The sequence below is a fragment of the Pristiophorus japonicus genome, chromosome 2, assembly GCF_044704955.1.
Source record: "Pristiophorus japonicus isolate sPriJap1 chromosome 2, sPriJap1.hap1, whole genome shotgun sequence".
In the NCBI taxonomy this organism is placed as follows: Eukaryota; Metazoa; Chordata; class Chondrichthyes; family Pristiophoridae; genus Pristiophorus; species Pristiophorus japonicus.
The window spans coordinates 3,193,093-3,212,822 of NC_091978.1; the positions used below are offsets into that span (position 1 = coordinate 3,193,093).

At 52.8% G+C, this 19,730-nt stretch overlaps 1 protein-coding gene across 1 annotated transcript in view; it reads right to left on the reverse strand.

The window, feature by feature from the left end:
• LOC139229241 (rho-related BTB domain-containing protein 2) overlaps nucleotides 1-19,730 on the reverse strand; it is a 67,711-nt gene that overhangs the window by 19,953 nt on the left and 28,028 nt on the right. Inside the window, exons 3-4 of the mRNA XM_070860904.1 lie at nucleotides 3,979-4,129; nucleotides 642-730 (exon numbers count right to left, since the gene is read on the reverse strand). Of these exons, the coding sequence (XP_070717005.1) occupies nucleotides 642-730; nucleotides 3,979-4,129 (240 nt within the window). The remainder of the gene's footprint in view (nucleotides 1-641; nucleotides 731-3,978; nucleotides 4,130-19,730) is intronic.

Sequence of the window (19,730 nt, forward strand, 5' to 3'; positions counted from 1 at the left end):
GTTTACACTGCAATCTATAGTCATCATCATAGGAATCGAGGAAGACTTGCTTCCACTCTTAAAATGAGTCCTTAGGTGGCTGAACAGTCCAAAACGGGAATTACAGTCCCTGTCACAGGTGGGACACACAGTGGTTGAGGGAAGGGGTGGGTGGGACTGGTTTGCCGCACGCTCCTTCCGCTGCCTGCGCTTGATTTCTGCATGCTCTCGGCGATGAGACTCGAGGTGCTCAGCGCCCTCCCGGATGCACTTCCTCCACTTAGGGCGGTCTTTGGCCAGGGACTCCCAGGTGTCGGTGAGGATGTTGCACTTTATCAGGGAGGCCTTGAGGGTGTCCTTGTAACGTTTCCTCTGTCCACCTATAGACCCTATTACACTGTGCACTCATGATGTTTACACTGCAATCTATGGACCCTTATGATTGTCCAGTCACACACCATCACTGTGTAAACTCCACGCTTATCGGAGGCCAGGCCGTTAAATGAGGGAGAAACCCTTGTGAAAACACATTAACACAGATGAACAGATGCTCGTGACTCAGACTGCTGGCCTCCAGCAGTCGGATGGTCACAGCCTGGCGAGCCAGGGAACTGGACTCAAACTCTTCCCCCAGAGACTGCATCCTGCATTGACCGACCTACCTGGGCCTTCTCGAGGTACTGTAAGACAAAGCCATCGATGTCAATCCCCTCCGCAGATGCCTTCAGAAGATTGTCCACGGCAAACTGCTCTAGAAGGTCAAAACCAGAGAGGAGAATCAGCACGGGCACCAAGGGGAAGCGTCGCTGCCTCAAGCCAACGGGACTTTATTGGGACAGGACGAGCCAGCACTCAGTCACAGGCACAACAGAATTCAGCAAAGGAGGAGCAAGGAATTGCTGAAGAAAGGAAAAATAAAATATGGGAGTAAACCAGCGAGAGACATAAAAACAGACGGTAAAAGCTTCTATAGGTATGTCAAAAGGAAAAGATTAGTGACAGTAAATGTGGGTCCCCTACAGGCTGAGACAGGAGAAATTATAATGGGGAATAAGGGAATGGCAGAGAAATTAAATAAATATTTTGTGTCTGTCTTCACGGAAGATGCAGCAAAAAACCTCCCGGAAATAGTGGAGAACCAAGGGTCTGGAGAGAATGAGGAACTGAAAGAAATTAGTATTAGTAAAAAAGTAGCACTGGGGAAATTAATGGGACTGGAAGCTGATAAATCCCCTGGACCTGATGGCCTGCATCCTAGGGTTTTGAAAGAGGTGGCTATAGAGATAGTGGATGCAGTGGTTGTCATCTTCCAAAATTGCATAGATTCTCAAACGTTCCCATGGATTGGAAGGTTGCAAATGTAACCCCGCTATTTAAGAAAGGCTTGGGCCCCAGTTATTCACAATCTGTATCAATGATTTGGATGAGGGGACCAAATGTAATATATCCAAGTTTGCTGATGATACAAAGCTCGGTGGGAATGTAAGTTGTGAGGAGGATGCAAAGAGGCTTCAAGGAGATACAGACAGGCTGAGTGAGTGGGCAAGTACATGGCAAATGGAATATAATGTGGAGAAATGTGAAGTTATCCACTTTGGTAGGAAAAATACAAAAGCCGAGTATCTTTTAAACGGTGAGAGATTGGGAAATGTTGGTGTTCAGAGGGACCTGGGTGTCCTTGTACACCAATCACTGAAACATAGAAACATAGAAAATAGGTGCAGGAGTAGGCCATTCGGCCCTTCAAGCCTGCACCACTATTCAATAAGATCATGGCTGATCATTCCCTCAGTACCCCTTTCCTGCTTTCTCTCCATACCCCTTGATCCCTTTAGCCGTAAGGGCCATATCTAACTCCCTCTTGAATATATCCAATGAGCTGGCATCAACAACTCTCTGTGGTAGGGAATTCCACAGGTTAACAACTCTCTGAGTGAAGAAGTTTCTCCTCATCTCAGTCCTAAATGGCTTACCCCTTATCCTTAGACTTTGTCCCCTGGTTCTGGACTTCCCCAACATTGGGAACATTCTTCCTGCATCTAACCTGGCCAGTCCCATCAGAATTTTATATGTTTCACTGAAAGTTAACATGCAGCAAGCAATTAAAAAGCAAATGGTATGTTGGCCTTTATTACAAGAGGATTTAAGTATAAGAGTAAAGACGTCTTACTGCAATTATATAGGGCCCTGGTAAGACCACACCGGGAGTATTGTGCACAGTTTTGGTCTCCTTACCTAAGGAAGAATATACTTGCCATAGAGGGAGTGCAACGAAGGTTCACCAGACTGATTCCTGGGATAGGGGGATTGTCCTATGAGGAGAGATTGAGCAGACTAGGACGATATTCTCTAGAGTTTAGAAGAATGAGAGGTGATCTCATTGAAACATACAACATTCTTACAGGGCTTGACAGGGTAGATGCAGGGAGGGTGTTTCCCCCGGGCTGGGGAGTCTAGAACCAGGGGTCACAGTCTCAGGATAAGGGGTCGGCCATTTGGGACTGAGATGAGGAGAATCTTCTTCACTCAGAGGGTGGTGAATCTTTGGAATTCTCTGCCCCAGAGAGCTGTGGAGGCTCAGTCTTTGAGTATATTCAAGGCTGAGATCGATAGATTTTTGAATATTAAGGGAATCAAGGGATACGGAATAGTGCAGGAAAGTGGAGTAGAGTTAGAAGATCAGCCATAATCTTACTGAGTGGCGGAGCAGGCTCGAGGGGCTGAATGGCCGACTCCTGCTCCTAATTCTTACGTTTTTAAAAAGAGCTGTGCAGTTTAATCCCACTTCCCAGCTCTCGGTCTGTAGCCCTGCAGATTAAATCTTAGCGGTTAAATGGGTGGTAGTGGGACAAACCCGATGAAAAGTCTAGCACATAGAATCAGAGACATTTACAGCACAGGAGGCCATTTCGGCCCATCGTGTCCACGCCGGCCGACCAAGAGCTACCCGGCCTAATCCCACTTTCCAGCTCTCGGTCCGTAGCCCTGCAGGTTACAGCACTTCAGGTGCACATCCAAGTACTGTTTAAATGTGGTGAGGGTTTCTGCCTCTACCACCCTTTCAGGCCGTGAGTTCCAGACCCCCTCACCCTCTAGGTGAAAAACGTTCTGCTCAAATCCCCTCTAAACCTCCTATCAATTACTTTAAATCTACGCCTCCTGGTTGTTGACCCCTCTGCTAAGGGCAATAGGCCCTTTCTAGCCACTCAATCCAGGCCCCTCATAATTCTATACGCCTAAGAACACAAGAAATAGGAGCAGGAGTAGGCCCCTCGAGCCTGCTCCACCGTTTAATAAGATCATGGCTGATCTGATCATGGACTCAGCTCCACTTCCCTGCCCGCTCCCCATAACCCCTCATTCCCTTATCGATTACGAAACTGTCTATCTCTGTCTTAAATTTATTCAATGTCCCAGCTTCCACAGCTCTCTAAGGCAGCAAATTCCACAGATTTACAACCCTCTGAGAAGAAATTCCTCCTCATCTCAGTTTTAAATGGGCGGCCCCTTATTCTAAGATTATGCCCTCTAGTTCTAGTCTCCCCCATCAGCGGAAACATCATCTCTGCATCCACCTTGTCAAGCCCCCTCATAATCTTATACATTTCGATAAGATCACCTCTCATTCTTCTGAATTCCAATGAGTAGAGGCCCAACCCCCTCAACCTTTCCTCATAAGTCAACCTCCTCATCCCCAGAATCAAACTAGTGAACCTTCTCTGAACTGCCTCCAAAGCAAGTATATCCTTTCGTAAATATGGAAACCAAAACTACACGCAGTATTCCAGGTGTGGCCTCACCAATACCCTGTATAACTGGAGCAAGACTTCCCTGCTTTTATACTCCATTTGCAGCAAAGGCCTCAATCAGGTCTCCCCTCAGCCTTCTGTTCCAGACTGACCCCCACACCAACTCGCCTTCACTGGTGCATGTGGTTTGGGATGGACAGTGTGCGGCTCCCGAGACCGGCCTGTGCGCATGTCCATGTTTGGTACTTACCTGTGAGTGCAATAAGCCGGGGCAGGCACAGGCGGTCGGCCAATACGATCAATTCAATGGCATCCACCTGAGGGCTCAACACCAACTGGCCGGTGTACAAAAACTCCAGCACTGTACGCACACAGGCACTGCTGCTGCTGGGTAATGGGACCTGACACAGGGATCAGAAACCAAGGTTACTCCATCTGCACACCAAGGACCAACCATACCCCACACCTACTCATCCTCACCACAGAGTGCAGCTCCCTCTACACTGTCCCATCAAACACTCCCGGGGCAGGTACAGCACGGGGTTAGATACAGAGTAAAGCTCCCTCTACACTGTCCCATCAAACACTCCCAGGGCAGGTACAGGGGGTTAGATACAGAGTAAAGCTCTCTCTACACTGTCCCATCAAACACTCCCAGGGCAGGTACAGCACGGGTTAGATACAGAGTAAAGCTCCCTCTACACTGTCCCATCAAACACTCCCAGGGCAGGTACAACACGGGATAGATACAGAGTAAAGCTCCCTCTACACTGTCCCATCAAACACTCCCAGGGCAGGTACAGTACGGGGTTAGATACAGAGTAAAGCTCCCTCTACACTGTCCCATCAAACACTCCCAGGGCAGGTACAGTACGGGGTTAGATACAGAGTAAAGCTCCCTCTACACTGTCCCATCAAACACTCCCAGGGCAGGTACAGGGGGTTAGATACAGAGTAAAGCTCCCTCTACACTGTCCCATCAAACACTCCCAGGGCAGGTACAGGGGGTTAGATACAGAGTAAAGCTCCCTCTACACTGTCCCATCAAACACTCCCAGGGCAGGTACAGCACGGGTTAGATACAGAGGAAAGCTCCCTCTACACTGTCCCATCAAACACTCCCAGGGCAGGTACAGGGGGTTCGATACAGAGTAAAGCTCCCTCTACACTGTCCCATCAAACACTCCCAGGGCAGGTACAGCACAGGGTTAGATACAGAGTAAAGCTCCCTCTACACTGTCCCATCAAACACTCCCAGGGCAGGTACAGCCCGGGTTAGATACAGAGTAAAGCTCCCTCTACACTGTCCCATCACACACTCCCAGGTCAGGTACAGCACGGGGTTAGATACATGATTGATTTCACACACTCAGTCCATAGCCTCCTCCCAGCAATGCTTTTATCGAAGTTAACATTCATGAAACATCACTTTTTTGATCAGTATGTTTCCGGCTCAACGAGGGAGGAGGCCTTGCTGGATCTGGCTCTGGGGAGAGATGGGTCAAGAGGAGCAAGTCGGGGAACATTTAGGTAACAGTGTTCATAGTCTCATAAGGTTTAGATTAGCTGAAAAAAAGGACAGGGAGCAATCTAGTGAAAAGGGGTCGAAACTGTCCTCCATCCTGTACCGTATTTTTGGGGGAAGAGTTACTGCCCCAATCGACAGGGCGATGTTTCGATCGATTTTGCCCTCTTTTGGAGATTCTAGCCGCCGGGACAGTGAAGTTGGGGGGGGGGTGGAAGTGGTTGGGAAGTGGGACAGACGGCGTGATGAGCGCCCCGCTGACGTCACAGCATCTCTCCGGTCAGTTCAAGGGGAGAGGCCGCTGCGAGCTCTGCATCGTCAGGTGGTGCCCACTGGGCCTAGCGGGAGGGCTTCGGCTGGGCCAGCGACCTGGTACACAAGATGGTGTGCCAGGCCTGACTGTCGGGGCCGACTGCGACACTTCAAATGGCGGCCGCTCCGTGTCGGCCGACTCTGCGTGGCGGGAACACGGGCCCCCCAGTGGTATCCGACACCGCCACAAAATGGGAGCAAAGCAATTTACAAAATGTGGGCCCCTCCGTCCCCTGAGCTGCAGCTCCTTACCGCCCCTTCTCTCTGAGGCAGGGCCTCCCCGGGTGACAAAACACAGAATATGAAGCAGAGAAAAGGAGCTGACAACAGGCAGAGAATACATCTGAGAATCAGCATCTGTACAGGAAGGTCAGAGGGGAAGTGAGAAAGGAAATCAGAGGGGCAGAGAGGGTATGAGAATAGAATGGGGTCAGAGAGGGTATGAGAATAGAATGGGGTCAGAGAGGGTATGAGAATAGAATGGGGGCAGAGAGGGTATGAGAATAGAATGGGGGCAGAGAGCGTATGAGAATAGAATGGGGGCAGAGAGGGTATGAGAATAGAATGGGGGCAGAGAGGGTATGAGAATAGAATGGGGGCAGAGAGGGTATGAGAATAGAATGGGGGCAGAGAGGGTATGAGAATAGAATGGGGGCAGAGAGGGTATGAGAATAGAATGGGGGCAGAGAGGGTATGAGAATAGAATGGGGGCAGAGAGGGTATGAGAATAGAATGGGGGCAGAGAGGGTATGAGAATAGAATGGGGGCAGAGAGGGTATGAGAATAGAATGGGGGCAGAGAGGGTATGAGAATAGAATGGGGGCAGAGAGGGTATGAGAATAGAATGGGGGCAGAGAGGGTATGAGAATAGAATGGCAGGCAACATCAAAAGGAATCTAATAGTCTTCTATAGGCTGAGAAATAGTAAACGGGTAGTAAGGCGGGGGGGGGGTGTGGGGGGGGAGGGGGGATTAGGGACCAGAATGGAGACCTACACATGGAGGCAGAGGGTGTGGCTGAGGGACTAAATGAGGACTTTGCATTTGTCTTCACCAAGGAAGAGGATGCTGCCATAGACAGAGTAAAGGTGGAGGTAGTGGAGACACTTGATGGGATAAAAATTGATCAAGAGGTATTAGAAAGGCTGGCTGTACTTAAAGTGAATAAATCACCAGGAGCAGGTGGGATGCATCCTAGGATGGTGAGGGAACTGAGGGTGGAAACCACGGAGGTACTGACCATAATATTCCGATCCTTCTTAGATCCAGGGGTGGTGCCAGAGGACTGGAGAATTACAAATGTTACACCCTTGTTTAAAAAAAGGGTGTAAGGATAAACCCAGCAACTACAGGCCGCTCAGTTTAACCTCGGTACTGGGGAAGCTTTGAGAAACAGTGATCAGGGACATAATTAACAGTCACTTGGATAGGGGTGGATTAATAACGGAAAGCCAGCACGGATTTGTTAAAGGCAAATCATGTTTAACCAACTTGATTGAGTTTTTTGATGCGGTAACAGGGAGGGTCGATGAGGGCAGTGCAGTTAGCGTGGTGTACATGGATTTCCAAAAGGTGTTGGATAAAGTGCCACACAATGGGCTTGGCAGCAAAGGTGAAGGCCATGGAATAAAAGGGACAGGGGCAGCCTGGATCCGGATTGTCTCGGTGACAGGAAACCGAGAGTAGTGGTGGTCGGTTGTTTCTGGGACTGGAGGGAGGTATACAGTGGTGTTCCCCAGAGGTCCACACACATTCCAGGGATGAGTACTTCAGTTACGTGGAGATGCTGGAGAAGCTGGGGTTGTTCTCCTTGAAGCAGCGAAGATTGAGAGATTTGAGAGGGATCTGGGCAGGGTAGATGGAGAGAAACTGTTCCCATTGGTGGAAGGGTCGAGAACCAGAGGACACAGATTTAAAGGGATTGGGAGAAGAACCAAAGGCAACACAAGAAAAAATGTTTTTACACAGCGAGTGGTTAGGATCTGGAATGCACGGCCTGAAAGGGTGGTGGAGGCAGACTCAGTCACTGCTTTCAAAAGGGATTGGATAAATTCCTGAGGTAAAATATTTGCAGGGCTATGGGGAGAGGGCGGGGGAGGGGGGCTCGCTGAGAGACGGCACGGGCTCGATGGGCCGAATGGCCTCCCGTGCTATAACCATTCAATAATTCTATGAAAGACCATTTCAACTGTTCAATATCTCTGCCCATAGTCTGCTCCCGCCCCACCCTGAGAAACAACTCATCATAGATCACAAGCTGTTGTACTTTGCAAACACCTCTGACCCACCAGGGCATGGCGCAAGACCTGTTTGAACCCACTGCCCGAAGCCCCTCCCTCTCCCCTACCCCCCCCACCCCCCCTCCCAAGGCTGGAAAGTAGCCGAGATCGATACCGCGGCAGTGAGCAGCACCATGGATACCGAGGTGGGTCTGGGATAACACAGGATTGACACCAGCTGTGTAGGGCAGGAGCATCGGTGGAACCCTGGTACAGCAGAGGAGCGCGAAGGTCGTGGTGGACTTTTGACGAGTGATCGGGGCGGCGGAGTGATGAGGGATCGTGGCTGAGATTTGGCGGGTGATTGTGACAGAGGTTTGGCGAATATTTGGTGTTCTTATGTTCTTATGTGTGGAGAGGCGACGGGAGATCGTGGTGCAGGTGCAGTGAGTGTTTGTGGCGGAGGAGCGGTGAGAGATCGTGGCGGAGGTGCGGAGAATGAGGGTACGGGGCCCAGAATAGCCGAGGGCCCAGGGGCAGCACGGGCCCAGCCCACACTGCGATATGTGTGAACGCTCGGTCTGTGCAGCAGAGCAGGTCTCCAGTCGTCCTGGTCAACCCTTGCCCCTGGACAAGACCTCGCTCTGTCAAGCCCCGTGTGGTGGCTGATGTACAACGGTCACCCCACGTTAAACAAACCCACCCACAGGCATCTTCCATCCCCTCAACTGGAGTTCAGGACTAGAACATCGGGTCCTTCATTGACACACCAGTGAACTTGTGGAAGCAAGTCATCCTCGTTCGAGGGACCGCCTGTGATGAGGAGGGGAATCACACTCCCCACAAGCCCTTCAGATGGGCTGCTCAGAAACACACATTCACTATGGCCGCTGGAACGGAGAGGGTTAAAGAGATTGCATTGCTGAGCAACTGACAGCTGGTGCCCAGAGAATGCTGTGGAAACATGTTGGCCCTGTGGGTGTAAATGTGCAGTCTCGGCACGATCTCTCCCACATAAACACTGCGTCAGCCAATATACACACAGCGTGTTTACACAGGACATCAGCGGCTCACCGCCAGTTACACTGTCCTCCTCCCTCACACACCCCCAGTAACACTGTCCTCCTCCCTCACACACCTCCAGTAACACTGTCCTCCTCCCTCACACACCCCCAGTAACACTGTCCTCCTCCCTCACACACCTCCAGTAACACTGTCCTCCTCCCTCACACACCCCCAGTAACACTGTCCTCCTCCCTCACACACCCAGTAACACTGTCCTCCTCCCTCACACACCCAGTAACACTCCCTCTCACACACACCCCCAGTTACACTGTCCTCCTCCCTCACACACCCCCAGTAACACTGTCCTCCTCCCTCACACACCTCCAGTAACACTCCCTCTCACACACACCCCCAGTAACACTGTCCTCCTCCCTCACACACCCAGTAACACTGTCCTCCTCCCTCACACACCCCCAGTAACACTGTCCTCCTCCCTCACACACCTCCAGTAACACTCCCTCTCACACACACCCCCAGTAACACTGTCCTCCTCCCTCACACACCCAGTAACACTGTCCTCCTCCCTCACACACCCAGTAACACTCCCTCTCACACACACCCCCAGTTACACTGTCCTCCTCCCTCACACACCCCCAGTAACACTGTCCTCCTCCCTCACACACCTCCAGTAACACTCCCTCTCACACACACCCCCAGTAACACTGTCCTCCTCCCTCAACACCCAGTAACACTGTCCTCCTCCCTCACACACCTCCAGTAACACTGTCCTCCTCCCTCACACACTTCCAGTAACACTCCCTCTCACACACACCCCCAGTAACACTGTCCTCCTCCCTCACACACCCCCAGTAACACTGTCCTCCTCCCTCACACACTTCCAGTAACACTCCCTCTCACACACACCCCCAGTAACACTGTCCTCCTCCCTCACACACCCCCAGGAACACTGTCCTCCTCCCTCACACACCCAGTAACACTCCCTCTCACACATACCCCCAGTTACACTGTCCTCCTCCCTCACACACCTCCAGTAACACTCCCTCTCACACACACCCCCAGTAACACTGTCCTCCTCCCTCACACACCCACTAACACTCCCTCTCACACACACCCCCAGTTACACTGTCCTCCTCCCTCACACACCCCCAGTAACACTGTCCTCCTCCCTCACACACCCCCAGTAACACTGTCCTCCTCCCTCACACACCCAGTAACACTCCCTCTCACACACACCCCCAGTTACACTGTCCTCCTCCCTCACACACCCCCAGTAACACTGTCCTCCTCCCTCACACACACCCAGTAACACTGTCCTCCTCCCTCACACACCCCCAGTAACACTGTCCTCCTCCCTCACACACCTCCAGTAACACTGTCCTCCTCCCTCACACACCCCCAGTAACACTGTCCTCCTCCCTCACACACCTCCAGTAACACTGTCCTCCTCCCTCACACACCCCCAGTAACACTGTCCTCCTCCCTCACACAACTCCAGTAACACTGTCCTCCTCCCTCACACACCCCCAGGAACACTGTCCTCCTCCCTCACACACCCCCAGTAACACTGTCCTCCTCCCTCACACACCCCCAGTAACACTGTCCTCCTCCCTCACACACCCCCAGTAACACTGTCCTCCTCCCTCACACACCCAGTAACACTGTCCTCCTCCCTCACACACCTCCAGTAACACTCCCTCTCACACACACACCTCCAGTAACACTCCCTCACACACACACACACCCTCAGTAACACTCCCTCTCACACACACACCTCCAGTAACACTGTCCTCCTCCCTCACACACCCCCAGTAACACTGTCCTCCTCCCTCACACACCTCCAGTAACACTCCCTCTCACACACAAACCCCCAGTAACACTCCCTCACACACCCCCAGTAACACTGTCCTCCTCCCTCACACACCTCCAGTAACACTCACTCTCACACACACACCCCCAGTAACACTCCCTCACACACACACACCCCCAGTAACATTCCCTCACACACACACACCCCCAGTAACACTGTCCTCCTCCCTCACACACCTCCAGTAACACTCCCTCACACACACACACCCCCAGTAACACTCCCTCACACACACACACCCCCAGTAACACTGTCCTCCTCCCTCACACACCCCCAGCAACACTCCCTCTCACACACACACCCCCAGTAACACTCCCTCCCTCACACACCTCCAGTAACAATCCCTCTCACACACACACCTCCAGTAACACTCCCTCTCACACACACACCTCCAGTAACAATCCCTCTCACACACACCTCCAGTAACAATCCCTCTCACACACACACCCCCAGTAACACTCCCTCTCACACAAACCCCCAGTAACACTGTCCTCCTCCCTCACACACCTCCAGTAACACTCCCTCACACACACACACACCCAGTAACACTGTCTCCTCCCTCACACACCTCCAGTAACACTCGCTCTCACACACACACCTCCAGTAACACTCCATCTCACACACACACCTCCAGTAACAATCCCTCTCACACACACACCTCCAGTAACACTCCCTCTCTCACACACACCCCCAGTAACACTCCCTCACACACACACCCAGTAACACTGTCCTCCTCCCTCATACACCTCCAGTAACACTCCCTCACACACACACACCCAGTAACACTCCCTCACACACACACACCCAGTAACACTCCCTCTCACACACACCTCCAGTTACACTGTCCTTATCCCTCACACACACCCAGTAACGCTCCCTCTCACACACACACCCCCAGTAACACTCCCTCTCACACACACACCTCCAGTAACACTCCCTCTCACACACACACACAGTAACACTCCCTCTCACACACACACCCCCAGTAACACTCCCTCTCACACACACACCCCCAGTAACACTCCCTGTCACACATACATCCCCAGTAACACTCCCTCTCACACACACACCCCCAGTAACACTCCCTCTCACAAACACACACAGTAACACTCCCTCTCACACACATCCCCAGTAACACTCCCTCTCACACACAAACCCCCAGTAACACTCCCTCTCACACACACATACACCCAGTAACAGTCCCTCTCACACACACATCCCCAGTAACACTCCCTCTCACACACACACCCCCAGTAACACTCCGTCTCAGACACACACCCCCCGTAACACTCCCTCTCACACACACATACACCCAGTAACACTCCCTCTCACACACACATCCCCAGTAACACTCACTCTCACACATACACCCAGTAACGCTCCCTCTCACACATACACCCCCAGTAACACTCCCTCACACACACACCCCCAGTAACACTCCCTCTCACACATACACCCAGTAACACTCCCTCTCACACATACACCCAGTAACACTCCCTCTCACACATACACCCCCAGTAACACTCCCTCACACACATACACCCAGTAACACTCCCTCTCACACATACACCCAGTAACACTCCCTCTCACACATACACCCCCAGTAACACTCCCTCACACACACACCCCCAGTAACACTCCCTCTCACACACACATCCCCAGTAACACTCCCTCTCACACACACATCCCCAGTAACACTCCCTCTCACACATACACCCCCAGTAACTCTCCCTCACACACACACCCCCAGTAACACTCCCTCTCACACACACATCCCCAGTAACACTCCCTCTCACACACACATCCCCAGTAACACTCCCTCTCACACATACACCCCCAGTAATACTCCCTCACACACACACACCCAGTAACACTCCCTCTCACACATACACCCCCAGTAATACTCCCTCACACACACACACCCAGTAACACTCCCTCTCACACAGACACCCAGTAACACTCCCTCACACACACACATCCCCAGTAACACTCCCTCTCACACATACACCCAGTAACGCTCCCTCTCACACACACACCCCCAGTAACACTCCCTCTCACACACACATCCCCAGTAACACTCCCTCACACACACGCACACCCAGTAACACTCCCTCTCACACACACACATCCCCCAGTAACACTCCCTCTCACACACACACACCCAGTAACACTCCCTCACACACACACACACCCCCAGTAACACTCCCTCACACACACACCTCCAGTAACAATCCCTCTCACACACACACCTCCAGTAACACTCCCTCACACACACACACCCCCAGTAACACTCCCTCACACACACACACCCCCAGAAACACTGTCCTCCTCCCTCACACACCTCCAGTAACACTCCCTCACACACACACACCCCCAGTAACACTCCCTCACACACACACACCCCCAGTAACACTGTCCTCCTCCCTCACACACCCCCAGCAACACTCCCTCTCACACACACACCCCCAGTAACACTCCCTCCCTCACACACCTCCAGTAACAATCCCTCTCACACACACACCTCCAGTAACACTCCCTCTCACACACACACCTCCAGTAACAATCCCTCTCACACACACCTCCAGTAACAATCCCTCTCACACACACACCCCCAGTAACACTCCCTCTCACACAAACCCCCAGTAACACTGTCCTCCTCCCTCACACACCTCCAGTAATACTCCCTCTCACACACACACCTCCAGTAACACTCCCTCTCACACACACACCTCCAGTAACACTCCCTCTCACACACACACCCTCAGTAACAATCCCTCTCACACACACACCCCCAGTAACACTCCCTCTCACACAAACCCCCAGTAACACTGTCCTCCTCCCTCACACACCTCCAGTAATACTCCCTCTCACACACACACCTCCAGTAACACTCCCTCTCACACACACACCCCCAGCAACACTCCCTCTCACACACACACCCCCCCCAGTAACACTGTCCTCCTCCCTCACACACCTCGAGTAATACTCCCTCTCACACACACACCCCCAGTAACACTCCCTCTCACACACACCTCCAGTAACACTTTCTCTCACACACCCCCCCTGTAACACTCCCTCTCACACACACACCCAGTAACACTCCCTCACACACCCCCAGTAACACTGTCCTCCTCCCTCACACACCTCCAGTAACACTCCCTCACACACACACACACCCAGTAACACTGTCCTCCTCCCTCACACACCTCCAGTAACACTCCCTCTCACACACACACCTCCAGTAACACTCCCTCTCACACACACACCTCCAGTAACAATCCCTCTCACACACACACCTCCAGTAACACTCCCTCTCTCACACACACCCCCAGTAACACTCCCTCACACACACACCCAGTAACACTGTCCTCCTCCCTCACACACCTCCAGTAACACTCCCTCTCACACACACACCTCCAGTAACACTCCCTCTCACACACACACCTCCAGTAACAATCCCTCTCACACACACATCCCCAGTAACACTCCCTCACACACACACACCCAGTAACAATTCCTCACACACACACACCCAGTAACACTGTCCTCCTCCCTCACACACCTCCAGTAACACTCCCTCTCACACACCTCCAGTAACACTCCCTCTCACACACACACCCCCAGTAACACTCCCTCTCACACACACACCCCCAGTAACACTGTCCTTATCCCACACACATCCAGTAACACTGTCCTTATCACTCACACACTCCCAGTAACGCTCCCTCTCACACACACACCCCCAGTAACACTCCCTCTCACACACACACACCCAGTAACACTCCCTCTCACACACACATCCCCAGTAACACTCCCTCACACACACGCACACCCAGTAACACTCCCTCTCACACACACACATCCCCCAGTAACACTCCCTCACACACACCCCCAAGTAACACTCCCTCTCACACACACACCCCCAGTAACACTCCCTCACACACACACACACACCCAGTAACACTCCCTCTCACACACACACACCCAGTAACACTCCCTCAGACACACACACCCAGTAACACTCCCTCTCACACACACATCCCCAGTAACACTCCCTCACACACACACACCCCCAGTAACACTGTCCTCCTCCCTCACACACCCCCAGCAACACTCCCTCTCACACACACACCCCCAGTAACACTCCCTCCCTCACACACCTCCAGTAACAATCTCTCTCACACACACACCTCCAGTAACACTCCCTCACACACACACACCCCCAGTAACACTCCCTCACACACACACACCCCCAGTAACACTGTCCTCCTCCCTCACACACCTCCAGTAACACTCCCTCACACACACACACCCCCAGTAACACTCCCTCACACACACACCCCCAGTAACACTGTCCTCCTCCCTCACACACCCCCAGCAACACTCCCTCTCACACACACACCTCCAGTAACACTCCCTCTCACACACACACCTCCAGTAACAATCCCTCTCACACACACCTCCAGTAACAATCCCTCTCACACACACACCCCCAGTAACACTCCCTCTCACACAAACACCCAGTAACACTGTCCTCCTCCCTCACACACCTCCAGTAATACTCCCTCTCACACACACACCTCCAGTAACACTCCCTCTCACACACACACCTCCAGTAACACTCCCTCTCACACACACACCCTCAGTAACACTCCCTCTCACACACACACCCCCAGTAACACTCCCTCTCACACACACCCAGTAACACTGTCCTCCTCCCTCACACACCTCCAGTAATACTCCCTCTCACACACACACCCCCAGTAACACTCCCTCTCACACACACACACCCAGTAACACTCCCTCTCACACACACACCTCCAGTAACAATCCCTCTCACACACACCCCCCCAGTAACACTCCCTCTCACACAAACACCCAGTAACACTCCCACCCAGTAACACTCCCTCACACACCCCCAGTAACACTGTCCTCCTCCCTCACACACCTCCAGTAACACTCCCTCACACACACACACACCCAGTAACACTGTCCTCCTCCCTCACACACCTCCAGTAACACTCCCTCTCACACACACACCTCCAGTAACACTCCCTCTCACACACACACCTCCAGTAACAATCCCTCTCATGCACACACCTCCAGTAACACTCCCTCTCTCACACACACCCCCAGTAACACTCCCTCACACACACACCCAGTAACACTGTCCTCCTCCCTCACATACCTCCAGTAACATTCCCTCTCACACACACACCCAGTAACAATCCCTCACACATCCCAGTAACACTGTCCTCCTCCCTCACACACCTCCAGTAACACTCCCTCTCACACACACACCTCCAGTAACAATCCCTCTCACACACACACCCCCAGTAACACTGTCCACATCCCTCACACACCCCCAGTAACAATCCCTCTCACACACACACCTCCAGTTACACTGTCCTTATCCCTCACACACACCCAGTAACACTCCCTCTCACACACACACCCCCAGTAACACTCCCTCTCACACACACACCTCCAGTAACACTCCCTCTCACACACACACACAGTAACACTCCCTCTCACACACACACCCCCAGTAACACTCCCTCTCACACACACACCCCCAGTAACACTCCCTCTCACACACACACACCCAGTAACACTCCCTCTCACACATACATCCCCAGTAACACTCCCTCTCACACACACACCCCCAGTAACACTCCCTCTCACAAACACACACAGTAACACTCCCTCTCACACACATCCCCAGTAACACTCCCTCTCACACACACACGCCCAGTAACACTCCCTCTCACACACACACCCCCAGTAACACTCCCTCTCACACAAACCCCCAGTAACACTGTCCTCCTCCCTCACACACCTCCAGTAATACTCCCTCTCACACACACACCTCCAGTAACACTCCCTCTCACACACACACCCCCAGCAACACTCCCTCTCACACACACACCTCCAGTAACAATCCCTCTCACACACACACGCCCAGTAACACTCCCTCTCACACACACACCCCCAGTAACACTCCCTCTCACACAAACCCCCAGTAACACTGTCCTCCTCCCTCACACACCTCCAGTAACACTCCCTCACACACACACACACCCAGTAACACTGTCCTCCTCCCTCACACACCTCCAGTAACACTCCCTCTCACACACACACCTCCAGTAACACTCCCTCTCACACACACACCTCCAGTAACAATCCCTCTCACACACACACCTCCAGTAACACTCCCTCTCTCACACACACCCCCAGTAACACTCCCTCACACACACACCCAGTAACACTGTCCTCCTCCCTCACACACCTCCAGTAACACTCCCTCTCACACACACACCTCCAGCAACACTCCCTCTCACACACACACCTCCAGTAACACTCCCTCTCACACACACACCCCCAGTAACACTCCCTCTCACACACACCCCCCCAGTAACACTGTCCTTATCCCACACACATCCAGTAACACTGTCCTTATCACTCACACACTCCCAGTAACGCTCCCTCTCACACACACACCCCCAGTAACACTCCCTCTCACACACACACACCCAGTAACACTCCCTCTCACACACACATCCCCAGTAACACTCCCTCACACACACGCACACCCAGTAACACTCCCTCTCACACACACACATCCCCCAGTAACACTCCCTCACACACACCCCCAAGTAACACTCCCTCTCACACACACACCCCCAGTAACACTCCCTCACACACACACACACCCCCAGTAACACTCCCTCTCACACACACACACCCAGTAACACTCCCTCACAGACACACACACCCAGTAACACTCCCTCTCACACACACATCCCCAGTAACACTCCCTCTCACACACACACCCCCAGTAACACTGTCCTCCTCCCTCACACACCCCCAGCAACACTCCCTCTCACACACACACCCCCAGTAACACTCCCTCCCTCACACACCTCCAGTAACAATCTCTCTCACACACACACCTCCAGTAACACTCCCTCACACACACACACCCCCAGTAACACTCCCTCACACACACACACCCCCAGTAACACTGTCCTCCTCCCTCACACACCTCCAGTAACACTCCCTCACACACACACACCCCCAGTAACACTCCCTCACACACACACCCCCAGTAACACTGTCCTCCTCCCTCACACACCCCCAGCAACACTCCCTCTCACACACACACCCCCAGTAACACTCCCTCCCTCACACACCTCCAGTAACAATCCCTCTCACACACACACCTCCAGTAACACTCCCTCTCACACACACACCTCCAGTAACAATCCCTCTCACACACACCTCCAGTAACAATCCCTCTCACACACACACCCCCAGTAACACTCCCTCTCACACACACACCCCCAGTAACACTGTCCTCCTCCCTCACACACCTCCAGTAATACTCCCTCTCACACACACACCTCCAGTAACACTCCCTCTCACACACACACCTCCAGTAACACTCCCTCTCACACACACACCCTCAGTAACACTCCCTCTCACACACACACCCCCAGTAACACTCCCTCTCACACACACCCAGTAACACTGTCCTCCTCCCTCACACACCTCCAGTAATACTCCCTCTCACACACACACCCCCAGTAACACTCCCTCTCACACACACACACCCAGTAACACTCCCTCTCACACACACACCTCCAGTAACAATCCCTCTCACACACACACACCCAGTAACACTCCCTCTCACACACACACCTCCAGTAACACTTCCTCTCACACACACCCCCCCAGTAACACTCCCTCTCACACACACACCCAGTAACACTCCCTCACACACCCCCAGTAACACTGTCCTCCTCCCTCACACACCTGCAGTAACACTCCCTCACACACACACACACCCAGTAACACTGTCCTCCTCCCTCACACACCTCCAGTAACACTCCCTCTCACACACACACCCCCAGTAACACTCCCTCACACACACACCCAGTAACACTGTCCTCCTCCCTCACATACCTCCAGTAACACTCCCTCTCACACACACACCCCCAGTAACACTCCCTCTCACACACACATACACCCAGTAACACTCCCTCTCACACACACATCCCCAGTAACACTCCCTCTCACACACACATCCCCAGTAACACTCCCTCTCACACACACACCCCCAGTAACACTCCGTCTCAGACACACACCCCCCGTAACACTTCCTCTCACACACACACCCCCAGTAACACTCCCTCTCACACATACACCCAGTAACACTCCCTCACACACACACACCCCCAGTAACACTCCCTCTCACACACACATCCCCAGTAACACTCCCTCTCACACATACACCCAGTAACGCTCCCTCTCACACACACACCCCCAGTAACACTCCCTCTCACACATACACCCAGTAACACTCCCTCTCACACACACATCCCCAGTAACGCTCCCTCTCACACATACACACCCAGGAACACTCCCTCTCACACACACACCCAGTAACACTCCCTCATACACACCCCCAAGTAACACTCTCTCTCACACACACACCCCCAGTAACACTGTCCTTATCCCTCACACACCCCCAGTAACACTGTCCTCATCACTCACACACTCCCAGTAACGCTCCCTCTCACACACACACCCCCAGTAACACTGTCCTTATCCCTCACACACCCCCAGTAACACTGTCCTCATCACTCACACACTCCCAGTAACGCTCCCTCTCACACACACACACCCAGTAACACTCCCTCTCACACACACATCCCCAGTAACACTCCCTCACACACACGCACACCCAGTAACACTCCCTCTCACACACACACATCCCCCAGTAACACTCCCTCACACACACCCCCAAGTAACACTCCCTCTCACACACACACCCCCAGTAACACTCCCTCTCACACACACACACCCAGTAACACTCCCTCTCACACACACACCTCCAGTAACAATCCCTCTCACACACACCCCCCCAGTAACACTCCCTCTCACACAAACACCCAGTAACACTCCCACCCAGTAACACTCCCTCACACACCCCCAGTAACACTGTCCTCCTCCCTCACACACCTCCAGTAACACTCCCTCACACACACACACACC